Raw genomic sequence first — 16,336 nt, 5'->3', positions numbered from 1 at the left:
ATTCCCAAACCTCTAACTCTTGCTTTGTCTTTTCATACTGTGTTTTTTTTTAATATGCCACGTAATTTTTTGTTGAAAACTGGATATGATGTATCGGGTAAAAATTACTTAGGGAGACAAGCGTTTAGTGGAGATTTTATGTTTATCTGGTGAGGAGTTAGGCTGTTTTTATTGTTTGCAGTAGTACTGGGCCAGGGGCTAAAATTTCTTCTGGTGTCCCTGTTTTTGTTTCCCTTGTTGTCCTTGGGTTTCCCTAGAGATTTCTAAAATAGGGTCTGAGTCTTACAGTTCTTTTAGCTCTAATCCCTCTTATTATACAGGAGCCCTTCGGATGTCCTGGTAAGATGTAGGGGCGGGGGAAGTTTTCTATAGTCCTATGACTAGGTCTCAGTCTTTTAGAAAGCCTCAGCTGGGTATTTCCTTTTCCCTACAATGAGGTCTGGAGGGGGCTGGAGGTAGATATTTCCCTTTGTCTAGGTTGGTTAGGTGCTGGCAAAATATCTTCCCTTGAGGGCAGGCTTTGTTAAGGAGAACAGAGAACTCTGGGCGTATTTCAAAATGGTTACTTTTTCCCTTCCCCTGAAGGAAGAAGGAAGGAATTTTTTTCAGATCTTCTCAGTGAGAACCTGGTAGAGCTCTTGGAGGTACATCTCAGGAAAGTGTAGGGGCCCTTCTAAGACTAGGCCTTTTCTGAATTTTTAACTCTCAAGCTTGTCCAAACTGAGCCCCCAGCAATTAATTCATCAACTACAGTTTAATGTTCCTACTGATACTGGTTCCAGATGTGGGCTTCTGCTCCAGTAAGGTCTGATTCTCTATCTCTCTCTTCAGTTTTCACAACAGCAGCTTGTCCTGTGACCTGGATTCTTTGAGGGATCTAAGAATAGTTGTTGACTTTAGTTGTCCAACTTTTTTCTTGTTGTGTGGACAGGAATAATGACTTCCAAGTCTTTACATGTCAGAATGGAAAACAGAAGTCATATTTTTCTTATTGATTTATAGGAGCTCTTTATATATTATAGAAATGAGTTAGAGAGATGCACATTTTTTCCATTTTGTCATTTATCTTCTGAATTTGTGTTTTCCCTCCATGCAGTTAAACAAATGTTTTGTTTTGTATGTGGTAGAATTTGTCATTATTCCCTTTTAGGCATTTGGGTTCTGTGATACAATTAGTAAGACCTTCACAACTGAGATTATAAAGGAGTTCTTCCATTGTTTCTTTTAGTATTTGTTATGGTTTTTTAAAAAATATTGAAATATTTGCTCCATTTAGGTTTTATCCTCATGTAAAGTATGAGGAATAGATACCACTTATTTTTTTCCCAGTTTTCTATTCAGTTGTTTCAAAACCATTCACTCAGTAGTTCATTCCCCCCCTCTCCCCACCTCCTCTTCATGATTACTTATCATGTATTAAATTATATTATGAGGGCGCCTGGGTGGCTCAGTCATTAAGCGTCTGCCTTCAGCTCAGGTCATGACCCTGGGATCGAGTCCCACATCCGGCTCCTTGCTTAGCGGGGAGTCCGGTTCTCCCTCTACCTCTGCCCCTGCTTGTGTCCCCTCTCTTGCTGTGTCTCTCTCTGTCAAATAAATAAAATCTTAAAAAAAATTATATTATGAATTTAGGTCTATTTCTGTGACTTCTATTCTGTGTTATTGCTTATCTCCTTATTCATATGCTAATATGAATAATTCATATAACACTACTTTGTTTTGAGTATTACAGCTTTAAAATATTTAAAAATATTGTATAGCTAGTTACTTTCCTATTTTTCTTGTCAATTTCAAACATTCTTTTTGTCAACTTTAATTTTCTATATTAACTTTAGCATCAGGGGCAAGTTTTTAGATTAATTTAGGAATGATTATATATTTATGAAATTGAGTTTTTTTTAAATCTAAGAACACTGTATACCTTTCTATTTGTTCAAGTCTTCTTTTGTGTTCCTAGAGAGCTTTAAATATATTTCTTCATCTAGATCTTGCACATTTTTGTTAATTGTATTCCTAGGAATTTATCTTTCTTCCCCCCACCCCTATTGTAATGAGGGTTTTTATTCCTTCATTATGTGTTTTAACTGGTTGTTCATACATGTATAGAAGCTATTTACTTCTATATATTTATTTTATGGAAACATGCCATTTATAAAAATTTAGAAGTATATGCCTATTATAATAGAAGGCAGTGTGCATAATGGGGGTCTGAAGTCTACGAACTTGCTTCCATCATTTATTGACACTGTAGCAATAGGCATGTTACTTAATCTTTTTTTTTTTTTTTTTTAAGAGGGGGAGGGAGAGAGAGAGAGTGAGTGAGTGTCAGGGGGAAGGGGAAAGAGAGAATCTTAAGCAGTTCCACTCTCAGCATGAAGCCTGACTCGGGGTTCGATTTCACAACTCTGAGATCATGACCTGAGCTGAAATCAAGAGTTGGACACTTAACCAACTGAGCCACCCAGGCGCCCCTTACTTAATCTTTATAAGTCGGTTTTCCTATGTGTAAAATGGGATAATAATAGTGCTGATTTCATAAGGCAGTTTTGAAAATTAAAAAGATAAGGCACAAAAGCACTTAGTAGAGTGTCTGGAACATAGCAAAGCAGTCAATAAATGTTGACTACAATAGTTCTGTCCTCTTACCAGAATTCTTAACCACTGAAGCTTGTATGTAGTCAATGGGGATCAGACTAGGAACAGACTTCAACCTTCCCAAACACTCTTCTCCACTCCACACTCATCACAGTTCCCAAACCAAAGGGCTGTAGAGTGAGGTGAGGAGAATGGGGGAAATGGAGATGGAAGGGTGGAGGCCCAGTTATACCTTTATTGTTGTAGGAAAGGAATGAAAGTATTCCTTAGTGATGTGCGTTTGGGGGGTCCAAGGAAATCAAAGGAGGAGACACATGTTAATGCACAAAGCAGTAGAGGTGGACAGAGCACTTCTGTCCAGTGGTCATCTTAAATGTGTAGGGACTTCATAGCTTACAGGCCATTTTTACATACATGTATCATAAACCCATATTTACAGCAACTCACCCTGGGCCCGTGAAGGGGGTATCGGTAAACACAGGGAGTAGATGGTGGTGGTGTGGGGAGGGTTGGAGAAGCCAGTTCCAGATCTGCTGATCCCTATTCTAGTGCTCATTTCTCTTCATACCTCTCTTCATTTACCTCATCATGATTCCTATCTGGGTCTAAGCACTAAACTATCAGCAGAAAAGACAGATGACAAACTGGAAGAAGAGAAAACCAGAGGGATTATAATATTTTAAGAAGAGCGAGCCTGAGAGAGTATTGGGGTTGAAATCAGTAATAGTATTTGCTGAATATTTCATGGGCAGAATTCTAGGGGGAACTACATTAGGACCAGCATAATAAGGGCTACTATGTCTTAAGTGTCTATTGTGTGCTGCCTGTTTTATGTGCATTTTTCCTTTTATTCCTAACAACAATCTTCCAAGGCAGGTGTTATTAAGCCAATTATACCACGTGTCTAGAAAGCAAGGCCTCATTCCTCTTGGAGCTTAACATCTATGTACTAATTGAAGAACACTTGTAAAACATGCATACAGGCGTGGACATAGGAGCTTATGATCATGGCAGCGCTGGAAGGGAATCTTGAGGAAGTCAGCCAGACAGAGCCAGTGGAGTGAGTTCTGGAGAAAATGGGATGTGATCAATGAAAGAAAGGAGCTAGTGTTTGCACTATTGTAATAGGAAAACAGGACCAAACGGAAGAAGGGACAGAAACCTGCCGGGCAAGTTCAGGGGGCAAGGAAGCAGCAAAAGCTTCCTGCAGGTAGAGTTAGGGATGCGGATGAAATATGGATTAAATTCACTGCAGTAGAAAAGAGGTGCTTGAGCAGGCAGGCTGCTTCTAACTGGGAAAGTGCGGTATCAGCTTCTTAGCCCTCTCTCCCACTGCTGCATCCTTTTTAAAGTGACAGTCACGAGGCTGCAGGATTCGGAAGCGGAAATGGTCTTTGCTCATTGGCTCACAATCTAAATTCAGACCGAAAGAATGTGGTTGGAGACAGCTGGTGGAAATTGTCCCAGTCCTGTCTTCAGTGGAAATGTCCACGTGCTGCTCATGTCTTCCCTTATCAGGCGTCTCCCTCTCTCCATCTCTCCCCGTCCGCCTGTCTCTCTTTATCAGGTTTTATAAAAAAGTAACCCACCCGGCACACTGTACCGGAGTGGTCCAGGAACGCCCCTGCTTAACCCAGAGCTGCTGGCTGCCTCCGTGATTAATGCCAGCTACTCAGGTGGTTTATGAGAAGTGACACTTCCTCCCCGGCTTCTTGTATCTGCCACTGAGCAGTTAACGTTAAAGCCCACCGTCGATGTGACTGCTGTAAATACCACGGGGCAGGGCTCTGGTGCTTCATAAACACGTAAGCACGACGCACGGAGTCAGCCCCGCGGACACCCAATGACCTGGGACTGCGGCAAAGGGGTGTGGGAATGGCAAGAAGGGAGGACCACCTCGCCCCTCTCCTTCCTCTTTGCTGGGGCCCAAGCACGCTTTCCACCCTGGGGGCAGGGGAAGGTCGCTCCAGGTCGCCGGCACCTCCTGCGCCCGAGAAATCTGCAAATTCATGACTCCCTGTCGTCTTCGGGCGAAACCCTTCAGTCCTGAATAGGGCCAGCCCCAGTTCTTCACCTCCAGCCTTTAGCTGACTACTGAGGCGGGTCCCCCCCTACCCCCCAAAAGGCTGAGTCCCTTTCCCACCGCAGGGATCCAGTCTCTGCTTCGACTTCGCTTCGCACTCGCCTGTCCTGCAGTCTGGAGCTGTGCTCAAGTCTCGGCAACTTTCACCATTTTGGCCCGAGAGTCGGGCCATTTCGAAGACAATGTGAACAAAGAGGAGCCGGGGAGAGAGAGCGACCCGCGGGCGGGCTGCGGGGCGAATGTGTGCGCGCGTGGGTGCCGGGGACCGGGGGCTGTGCGGGCGCCGCGCAGGGGATCCGGGCGCCTGCAGGGTGTCCCGGACACAGAGCGCGCCGCCGCTGGGCTCTCGGGCCGGCCTGGCCCGGCAGGGCCCCTAGAGGCCCGGGGTCGCGGATTTCTTTGTCCCGGCCTGTGGCTGTGCGCGAAGGCAGCCGGCCGCGAGCAGAAAGCCGAGCCTGGGCTCTGGAGCTCGGGCTTCCACTGGCGGCCCCGCGAGGCAGAGCAGGAAGGAGCGGCTGCGGGCCCCAGGGCGCCCCCCACGCGCCTCGCGCCAGCTCTCCCGGCTCTGCGGCGGGCTTCAGACTGTGGTGGGGGGGAGACACTGGAACTCCTCTTTCGCTTTCCCAACAGCGAAACAGGCTGAAACAGCGAGGGGTGGCACAGCTCCCCCTAATTAGCGTGCTTGGGGGAAAGAGGGAGCCCACTGGCGCGCTCTTCTCCACCCCGACTCTCCAAAGATGCGCGCGCTAGTCGAACTCGGGGACAGTGGCGGTTCTCTGGCGCCCCCCCTGCCGACTGCACCGCGGCGGCCCGGACCCAGGCGGCGGGGCTGGACCTAAACATAGCCCCAACCGATGCCATCAGGAAGCCCGGAACAAAACCGGTGGCCACATCTGCCTCTGTGTTTGCGTGTGTGTGTGTGTGTGTGTCCTGTGTGTGTGTGTCTCCCTCTCTGTATCTCTCTCTTCTCTCTCTCTCTCTCTCTCTCTCTCACACACACACACACACACACACACGCTAGGTTCACATCCATCCGGCTTACCTGAAATACGGTTTGCGCTTCTTTCTGTGTGTGTCTGGCAGAAGAATGAAAGAGAAACTGCCATATCCATTCAAGCTCACTGAATCAAGGCCACTTCCCTCCAACTCTTTCAACCAAGTTTTATTTTATAATGCAATGCAACATTACAGAGTCCATGTGAAAACTAGTTTCCCAATTGTAGTCTGAACCTCCATCAATGTATCGAGCAAGACTTTAGGTTATCAGATTCAATTCTGCAGGACACTCAGGGTTTCTGCCTCCTGCCTCTCTCCATGCATCTTTCTTTGTAATGCAAGCGTACGTCGGCTGTCCCCTAGGAAGTCTCGCGCTCTGGCACGCAGCGCCGGGCCTGCGGCAGAGCGGCGCGGTTGATGCAGGCGGGCGCTAGGACCGCGGGGAGCCCGGGCGGCCGCGGCGCTACCTTAAACCCAGCCCAATGCCGCTGCCTGCGCCACTCTGCGCGCCGGCGGGGGCTGCGCAGGAGGAGCGCTCCGCCCGGCTACAACGCTCCGCGAGCCGGCGCGGCAACACCTGTTCGCGGCAGCCAGGGCGGCACGCGAGCTCCCGGTCGTGGCTCTCCTCGCTCGCCGCTCGCCACCCGTTCTAAGCCAATGGACATCTGCCGAGCCTCTGGGGAATTCTGGATACTAGCTTTGGACGCCTAAAGTTTTTTTTCTTCTTTTTGTTTTTTTAATTATTATTATTATTTTTGGAGGGGGGACCAGGAGGGGAGATTTTGTCGCCGCCGCCAACGTGAGATATTTTTTTCCCCTTGAAGGATTCATGCTGATGTCTGCAGAGTCGGTTAGAGTAAAAACAGCGCATGCCTTCCTGGAGTCGGGATCCGTAAATTCTGACGTAGCCCGTGCATCTTAAAAATCCCTATAATAACGCCTAGGCATTTAAGTTGCTATGGTCATTCTGATCTCAAACCAAATGGAGAAACTACGGATTTTTTTTCCTTATTACGGTCGGATGGGATGAAGACCTTCCTGCCTGCTAAGAGCTGGGGATCTATCTATAGAGATACATAGATATGTTTATCAATGTGTCAGTGTGTGAGTATAAAGTGGTGGTTTCTTAGACTATCAGTGGTTTGACCTTGAACCTGTGCCAGTGAAACAGCAGATTACTTTTATTTATGCATTTAATGGATTGAAGAAAAGAACCTTTTTTTTTTCTTTTCTCTCTCTGCAACTGCAGTAAGGGAGGGGAGTTGGATATACCTCGCCTAATATCTTCTGGGTTGATACCGTCATTATTGTTTATTCTTGTGCTCCAAAAGCCGAGTCCTCTGATGGCTCCCTTAGGTGAAGTTGGGAACTATTTCGGTGTGCAGGATGCGGTACCGTTTGGGAATGTGCCCGTGTTGCCGGTGGACAGTCCGGTTTTGTTAAGTGACCACCTGGGTCAGTCCGAAGCAGGGGGGCTTCCCAGGGGACCCGCAGTCACGGACTTGGATCATTTAAAGGGGATTCTCAGGCGGAGGCAGCTATACTGCAGGACTGGATTTCACTTAGAAATCTTCCCCAATGGTACTATCCAGGGAACCAGGAAAGACCACAGCCGATTTGGTAGGTATACCATTAACCCTTTAGTGTCCGGGCGATGACATGTTCGGGTTATAACTACCAAGAAGGTGGTGGCCGGGCGGGGGATGCGGGAAAGGATCTGTCCCTCTGTCTCTGTCTTGCCAGCTAAAAAAAAAAAAAAAAAGAAAAGAAAAAAAAAAAGAAAAGAAAGAAAAAAGAAAAAGCCTCTGGAATTGCAGATCTGCCGCTGGCACTGATGCAAGTCTACATTGAAAGGCAACCCCCCGACTTTTTTTTTGAAAAGAGGGCATGATTTATAAATATAACAAAAGTCTGTAGTTCTTTTGCATCAGATACTCGGGAAGATCGGGTTTAGGAAGTTTCTTTTGAATGGACTGATTCCACGAGTTTAAAGCTTTAATCATTAACTACTGAGAACTTGAAAATGCCTTTTGCTGAAAGCAGTGGTTATCATCTTGTGCCCCAATGAAGTTTTTGCTCCTTCTCTTTTTCTTCTGATAAGTATACTGCTTGAATTGTAAATTAAGCGTATTGTTTATTCCCACCGCGAGGGTCTGAAAACCCCGTACGCGAAGGTTGCTGACTGATTGTTCTATTGGGAGGACTAAAGTCATATTTTAGACTCCGAGAGCAGCATAGGCAGAGGCGCTGGGGGAAAATGACGGGAAGGGGCAGAACGCTCACCAGGGACGTTTGTCCTTGCAGCTATCAAGTTATTACCTATGCTCCATATTTCTATAGTGTGCAGCCCTGTGTGGGTTTCCTGGGTGGCTCTCTGGTGTGAGTGTGCGCGCGCGTGCAAAAGCTGCGAGCTAATTTTAAAAGGGCATTCCGAGGATTTCATTTCCCAAGGAGGGTACTTGTGACTCAGCATTGAGGGCTGCAGACCCGAGTGCTGGTGACTCTGCTCACTTTAAAGCCTGCACACACGTGCCTGCGGGGCTACCCTGAGCCCAGCAGCGCAGTGTCAGCGAGCACAATACCGATGGAGGGACTCTCGGGTGTTTTCCTTACTTACTAAAAAGAAAGCGCCAGTTGGACAACCAGACTGTTGGAAGGAGTTAACTTCTCAGTGAACCCACCTGACAACACTTAAACTAGGTCGTAAAAAACAAAGTCCTGTGGTGATTTTTCTTCCTCATGCTTTAATGCCAGATGTTGAACACAGCCTAAACTATCTGTTTAGGCTCGTGGGGCTGTAGATGATGCCAGAAGGTGAGGAAGATTCAGGCCTGGGATGGGGATGGTCCCAGATACACGAGGCCCAGGATTTTCTCCCTTTGCTCACGGCCGATCCCAAGCCCCAGGCTGAACCTACTAGTGTAAATTTCTGGCAGTCTCCCCTCCCTGCTCAAAAAAGAAAAAAAAAAAAAAAAAAAGGAAAAGAAAGAAAAGGCAAAGCTGTAGCTCTCTGCTTTGCAATTATTCAGTTGAAATATAACTGCACCCCCCCCGCCCCCACCGAAATAAACTCAGCTCTGGTTGTTGCAAAGCGAAGACTAAACTTTACTAGAAGTGCTGTTCTATCTGGCCGCTTTAAGAGCTGCTACAGTGCCTAGCGTTCAGTGCCCGAACAACAGGCAGTGGGCGGCCGTGGGTGGGAGAGCCGAGTGTGTGCCGGGCCGCAGCGGGCACCCACTGGACGTTTGCACCGCGCAGGCTGGTGGCTAGTGGCGTGGGCGGGCGGCCTAGGTGCGCTGGGCGGGGGGAGCCCCAGTCCTCCCGCGCTCCCAGCCGGCAGGTGCCGAGTCTGCAGCCCGGGCCCCCCGGCGCACTCGGCGGCCGCCGGGCCAGCTCCGCGCGGTCCTAAACACGCTCCGTTTCCGTCCCCCTTTCTACCAGGCTGGAGCGCGCCCTTCGGTGCTGCAGGGACTCCTTGTGTCCGGGGGCGACGGGCAGGGGCTGACACACTTCTGGTCGTGTTTAGGGAATGAGATTTTTTTTTTGCCCAAGTTTAGTCCCTTCGCTTTCTCTTTGTGTGTGAGCGTGGGTCCAGCGGGGCTGACAGCCCGCCGCCCCCGGCAGCGCGGTCGTTTGCGGTGTGGGAACCGCCGGAGGCGCGCACCGCGGCGGGAGAGTTGGTGGCGGGGACGGAGGACTGGCTGGAGGTCGTACCCCTGACCTCCCCCGTGCCATCTCGGACCCATCTCCCTCATCTGAAGCACGCAGCCAGGTCTCGGAGAGTCGGTGGCTCCGCTGTGCCCGGGAGGTGGGTCGGGGGCCCCGGCCGACAAGGCCGGAGCCACAGGGGAAGGGGTAGTGGGGGGGGGGGGACAAAGGGCCGCGGAGGCGGGCGGAGGGGGCGGTGAGCTATTGTTAACTGCGTTCAGGGAGCAGGGCTGGCGGCCCGCGGGCCTGCGTTTCAGCCCCCAGGCTTGGGCCCCGGCCTCTGGGCCGGGGGGTGGGTGGGGGAGCGCGGCGGGGTACACCGCTGCAAGGCCGGGGCAGCTTCATTGTGTGCATTAGCCGAGCCCTGCCTTTGAGAGAGCACCTCGGAACCCCGGCGCAGCCTGACTGGGCCCCGGCGTGGAGAGATTATAGGATGTTCCAGCTGGGGTTCCTCCACGTCCCCCCCCCCCATGAGATTCTTCTTCTTCTTCTTCTTTAATGCAGTCACCTTTAGGGTAGGACGTTTGCAAAATGCAGTCGAGTTATTAGAAATCCAGTAAGTGCCACAGGGGAGAGTGAGGATTCAAGGGTGGAATTGTGGGGACCACGAGGGTAGAGAGAACGCGAGAGGCGAGTTCTGGGGTCAGCGGACAAGGACTGCTGGTACAGCAGCTGAATAGAGATCATAAAACAAAAACTAGACGTCGTCACCCTCTACCCCACCCCCAATCCTAGAGGTTGGAGAAAGGTGTCGCCAAGGAAGTGACATCTCTACTCCTTAGACTCGCTAGGCACTGTTGGCTGGGTTGGTAGGGGCAGTGCGGGTGGGAGGGGAATAGAGCCCTGGCCAGGGTTGGGGGGAAGGGTCGCCGAGCAGGCGAGCTCAGGGGTCGGCCGGGAGCTGGCTGCGGGGGAAGGGCGCGCCTGGCGCTCCGCTGTGCCACTCACCCTCTTTTGGATGGAGCTGAGTGGGTGGCTGTGCGCAGTGGGGGTGGGGAAGGAGGGTGAGGCAGGAGGGTTATTTAAGTCTTTCATCCGGTTGCAGAGAGAAGCGGCCCCCGGGGTGACAGCAGTGCCGCGGTCTCCCGCTGCTACCGCTGCGGCAGGTCCCAATATTAGCAACCTCTGCAGCGAGGTGCGAGTGCCGGGAGTCTCCTACCCTTGCTTTCTCAGCCCCGCCCGGAAGGAGGGCTGGGCTCGTGGGCGCTAGGACCCGGCCCGGAGTGCTAGGGGAGGACCGCGGAGCCAGCGGGCTCCGGGAAGGGGCTGAGGGGCTGCGGCAGCACGCCACACCTGGCGCTCCTGCTAGCTCCCCGCAGCCTTTCCTTCTGCCCTCCTCCCTCCCTTATCGGCAGCCTCCCTCTCCTCATCCCGACTCCCTTCAGGGGACTTTGTCTTCACTCTGTTTCTCTTCCGATTCTCTAGGAAAGAGTAGCTGTAGTGGGGGTAGCTTTACACCTTGATTAAAATAGAAGGTGCATTTCTATGTGCAATGAACCGGCAGAAGGAAACGTGCTGGAAAAATGATTTTTGCCACCCCCATGCAGCCGCCGGTGACTGCAGCTGCTGGCAAGCTTGGCGGTGACACAGCAGCGGCAGTGCAGGGGACGTGGGGGCGGGGCAGGAGCTGCGGCAGTGACAACTTAGGTGGGACCTTGAGAGAGCCCTTTGTTTTTTCCTTTGGGGGTGGTGGTGTGGAGATAAGGTTGAGCATGGAGAAAAGGAAGGAGGAATTGTATCTCTGGGTAGAAGGCTGGGGGAGAGAGAGGTTTCATTTCATATATATGTGTATATATATATATATATATATATTTTTTTTTTTTCTCTTTAAAGTACTTGCTAGACAGAAAAAAGTGAGCAGAAAATCAATTGAGGAAATGGTATTGCAGAATAATAAAAGAGTGAGCGTTGGTCCTGATCCGCTATTTAACTTGGCACAAGGAAGCCCGAGTGGATTGACCACCTGACTTTGTGGGAAGATGGCGTGCTTCTCCGCAGTCTGCCTTTTGGCCTGGAGTGGTGGCTCTAAAAGGCCGGACTTCATCAGGACCCCAGACAAGCATGACCTGGGGCTTCCTGTTCAATATCTCACTAAGAGAAAGACTTCCTATTTAAGGTGTTATTTTCTGGATTGGTTCAGATTCTTGAAAAATTGGAGTTGTAAACTCCCCTTTAGTCAGTCATTTCCTAAGGAAACGCTGAGATTTCCTCAGGTTGCTACAGACTCGGACTTACTCTGTCCCAGGCTTTGAGATGATTGATTTGGCAGCCCTGGTGTGGGATTCTCTGGGTGAGCAGGGAGCTCTGTAGGGAGGGGGGTTAATCTATTTTCGAAACCTTCATGTCATGCCTCTCTCCACAGTCTGCATACATTCTTGTTCTCTAAAGAATGCAGCTCTGTTAAGTGTTGGGGGCTTTTAGGCTAGAGGGTTGTTTAGCATGGGCCAGAGTGGAGCCGCTTCTGCCTGTCCTCCCATTTGCCATGGCTGGCCTTATTATGGCCTTGGAAGGTGAGGCTCAGTGCAGAGGGGCTCTTGGGACCTGGGCCAGCTTTGGGTTAATGGTCCATTTGAACAGAGCTCTGGGCTGACCAGTAATACCTAGCAAGTCTGGAGCAAGGATTAAGTCTGGTGTGGTCATTTTCCTAAAGTAGTCCCAGGAACTGTCGTGGCCTCTTGTGGACCAGAGATGATCTCAGACCCCATCAGACCCCCTTGGGCCCAGCGAGCACATCCTCAAAGGAACTGTTGGCTGCTGTGAAAGAGAAGAGCCAAATGCCACTAGCCACTGACCCTGTGCTTCCCCTGTCACTCCATCACTACCCATGTCGGTGGCCCTTCTGAATTGAAGATGTCTTGGTTGTGTCTGCTGAAGAGGAGAGACAGCCCACCATGGCACGCACGTGAGGGTCACAGTTTTAACATCAGGCACAAGTCCACCATTCTCTCCCTCCCTCTCTTCCAGTCTTCTTTCTTCTCTTCCTTGCCCTTCCTTCTTTCCCTTCCTCTCCTGTTGCTCATTAAACATTGAAATGTTTCTACACAGAAGACTTCTCCTGGGTTGCTATGGATGCATCAGCCCTCTGTACTGCACACTCATGCAAACAGATAACGTGGGGAGTGGGCCGTACCCGAATGAGTATGGTTGAAAGCACTTGGCTTGGCTCAGGCCCAGAGAGAGGTTCGTTGACTTGGTGGAGGTTATGGAGTTTCTTGTGGACAAGATGGTACCAGGAATGTTAAGGATTCCAATCTGGGCGTTGGGGATCTTGTTGCCAGGCTGCCAGGTCTTTCTGACCTTACAACATTGGTGTTCTCTCTGTGTGTGGGGGGAATGCTGTGACTCACACGTTCAAGTGTTCTGCTTGCCCTTGGATCACTGAGGTGACCTCATAAAAGGCTGGGCTGTTCTTTTGAGGTCCCTGTTTTTCAAGGAGCTACAGAGATACGGACGGTGGTGTGAGATGATGAAATCTTTTCCACCTGGGGTACTACATAGGTAGTTCCTTTTCACAGGGAGAGCCCCTCAGAAACTTGTCTCACTTTCAGGAGGCCCCCTCTGACTCCCCTTCCCAAATCTGAGTGGCAGTACTCTAAGCATCTCCTTCTCACTGCCTTTACCACATTGTTATATTTATCTATTTGTCTTTCCTTCCACTAGGTAAGCTCTTTGAGGATATAGGGCTTAGGCTATATTTTATTCATCTTTGTATATTTAACAAATGGCATGTTTCTTGGCTTATAATGGTCACTCAATAATAGTTTGTTGATCAAATAGGTCAGTGCATATGAATTAACAGCTATCTTTTTGATGCCAGAGAAAGAAACAAGATAGGTATCTTAATACTTTCATTTCTAAAGTATATAATAATAATTTCAGTACTTAAGTCTTTTAATAGACGTTAACTCTGTGCACATAAACAGTTTGGGTAAATGTCTACATACATAGGAGATGCCCATCTTCCCAAATCTGGCATGATGAGAGAGCACAGTCCCAGGAAGTTACCTGCTCTTCATTTTCTCTGCTACTTCTAGTCCTGCTCACTGGGTCTGTGGAGTCTGATCTAGGTAACATCTTCTTGTCACTAGTAAGGGAATGACTATATAAAAATGGTACAGAAATCACGGACACATGTAAAAAAGGTAAAAACAGTGATAAGATGTACATAATCAATAAGGATTTAGGCTTTGATGTCTGATTGCTTGGGGGCAAGTTACTTAACATTTTAAAACCTCAATGTCCCCATTTGTGAGCTGGAGATGAACATATTGTAATGCTGAGAGTTGTTCTGAGGATTGAGTGAAAGAAGGCCTCTCGTTTGGCACAGACTAAATGCTCAAGTGTTCAAGCTATTACGATTGTCATTGTTGTGGTTTATTGATAGTCTTCTTGCTGTTCTAAAGACAAGCTAGTCAGATGGTTTTGTAAGATCGCACACACCCTGTTGTTTTGGGGCCTGGTGGGTGATGATGATGATGAATATTCATGATTAGTTCTGCCTCCCCACTAGGGAAAAACCAAGAGGTCGTCAAAGACCCTGTTGGAAGTTTCAAGTGTCTTTTAGTTTTGTGATTAAACTCTTCCTCCTTGACATGGGATATTAAAGTGGTCAGACCTCAACGGGGGCAAAATGTGTCCTGTCATTCATTTTATAAGGACAATTGGACATTGATGAATTCCTTACACTAATTTCAGGATCACTACGACCTATATTGTGGTGTGTTTTCAGGTAGCTAACAAGAGGTTCATATGCATATGGCTCCTAATGGTAATTAAATGCCACAATGTAAGTTATTTTTTAACCAGAAGAATTGGAAATAGTACAATGAAATGAAATAATTGCATCAATAAGGGAAGGCCTCTCATACGAAATGAATCTCATGGAGGTATTTCCTTATTTATCTTTCCGTTTGCTTTGTGAGGTAGGGAAGGCTAGTAATAAACTAGCTGCTTTTAGACGCATCTTCCGATACAGAGTAGCAGATTATCAGATCCAAAATGCAATTTGTAATTTCCCTTTATATTTTTTCCATACACTATTTCCCATTTTATGAATATAGTTTCGCATATCCAGATAGATATTCTATAAAATGTAAACACAAGATATTTGTTACATTTTGTGCTTATCAAAGAATTAAGAATACCCCTTTATAAGAAATTTCTCTTCTTTTTTGACATTGCCTTGAAACCCTTTGCTTCCTCAGATTTATGTAGTGCATGTCTTCTTTCGATTGCCACACAGTCTACTTTGTGAGAGTTGCAAAATTAATTGTTTAAAAATCCATGTAAGTGCTTTTTTATTAGTCACACGAGACTACCTATAGCATACTGTTATCCTTAGTTTTTTCCTAAACTCTTAAATATAAGTGAATTTTTCAATATTTAAAGATACTTTTAAAACAAGAACTTGGTATTTGGTAAGTGTTAACTCGAGGTCTACACAAAGTGTAGCACTTTATAACAAACTTGAGCAAATGGCTAAGCACAAGTAATACTAGCATTGTCCCAAATATACAGGTGGGTAGTCATCTTAAAACGACAATATGGTTAGGGAAATTAAAGCTGCTGTTGTATGGCCGTAAAATTCTGGATTTATACCCAGCTTAGGTGTTATTATTCTTAGTGAGGTAAGCAAGGGGAAAGAAGGGGGAAAAAAGATCATTATGTTAGTTTGATTTTGGGATATAGTCTTCCATGCCTATTTTAAATCAAGAGCATTTTTGGTATCAGTATTCCCCCCGCCACCTCCAGAATATTACGTTATCTTAATTGCTTAACTAGCTCTTTGAGGCTTAGATAAGTACAGCAAAAACCAATACTTTGTGTAGCAGAAATATTTGGGATATGTGTAGGCTATTTTAATTTTCCAGATGGAGCTCAATAAAGTTATACAATAACTTTATCTTGCTTTATTTTTCCATATAAACCAATCAGGTCTTTGGTTAGCACCTGGTACTCTTGTTTTAAGGGACAGAAGACCATTCTCTGAATAGAATGTTTTCCAATATATGCCCATACACAAATACTTGATTTCATATTTACAAAGTGGGAGTAAGTTGTTTTTCTCTTAAATTATATTCTTGTAAGGTTGATTAGGAGATGTATTTTGGCTTATCTGTCATATCACTTCTTAGGGTATCTGTAAATAGTAGCTTTTTCATTTTTAAAATGTTTTGTTCTGTGTTGCGTTGGTAAGTATTTTTGTATCATTATTATAAGATAGAGTTTAGCTGAAAAATTAGTTCTTTTAGGAAGTGGTTTTAAGAGAAGAAACTTCTTTAATGAGTGTGAGATTATCCAAGTTGGGAACTGGGCTCAGTGTCCTCCCAAAAAGTCCTAGGGATGCTGAGACTTAGGAATTGCTCTGTGCTCTGACCTCTCTTTTGCCCTCTGCCATCTGTCTCATAGGCATTCTGGAATTTATCAGTATAGCAGTGGGCCTGGTCAGCATTCGAGGCGTGGACAGTGGACTCTACCTCGGGATGAATGAGAAGGGGGAGCTGTACGGATCAGTAAGTACTGGGAGAGACTTTGCCAATCTTTATGCTTCACGTTTGATTTGAACTGCATTTTCTCTAGATTATAAATATCTAGAAATGAAACTGAGTCTGTTTGGAGAGAGTGTAAATTCTTGCTTTTTGAGAAAAACCATTTTGTTTTTATTTATAGATATCAGCCCTGGATCTTCACTAGACCAAAGTTTCTAAGAAAATGCTTTATTTATATGCCAAACCATTTTCATTATCAAGTAAATAAAAAATTCACAAGTGTGAAAAATTCCATATTCTTGTATTGAATGGAAGTTATTTTTGAAATGAATTGAAATTATCTTCTCCTAAGCTTTGCAAAGCAGTGTAATTAAAACTAGAAATAGACAACTGTGCAGTGAGTATAAACCTCTTTCTTTGAGCTACATAAGACTTTCATTATGTAGAGAGAAGAGGGAGAGGGAAA

The 16,336-nt window shown here is 47.1% G+C and overlaps 1 protein-coding gene across 1 annotated transcript in view; it reads left to right on the top strand.

Moving 5' to 3' along the window:
* Window positions 1-4,984: 4,984 nt before the first annotated feature.
* Window positions 4,985-16,336, top strand: part of FGF9 (fibroblast growth factor 9) — a 33,585-nt gene continuing 22,233 nt past the window's right edge. The window contains exons 1-2 of the mRNA XM_078070570.1: window positions 4,985-7,294; window positions 15,791-15,894. Coding sequence (XP_077926696.1) covers window positions 7,018-7,294; window positions 15,791-15,894 — 381 coding nt within the window. The 5' untranslated portion in view covers window positions 4,985-7,017. The remainder of the gene's footprint in view (window positions 7,295-15,790; window positions 15,895-16,336) is intronic.

Source organism: Halichoerus grypus, chromosome 4 (assembly GCF_964656455.1).
Source record: "Halichoerus grypus chromosome 4, mHalGry1.hap1.1, whole genome shotgun sequence".
Taxonomy (NCBI): domain Eukaryota; kingdom Metazoa; phylum Chordata; class Mammalia; order Carnivora; family Phocidae; genus Halichoerus; species Halichoerus grypus.
This window is presented reverse-complemented; position numbering and strand designations above follow the sequence as displayed.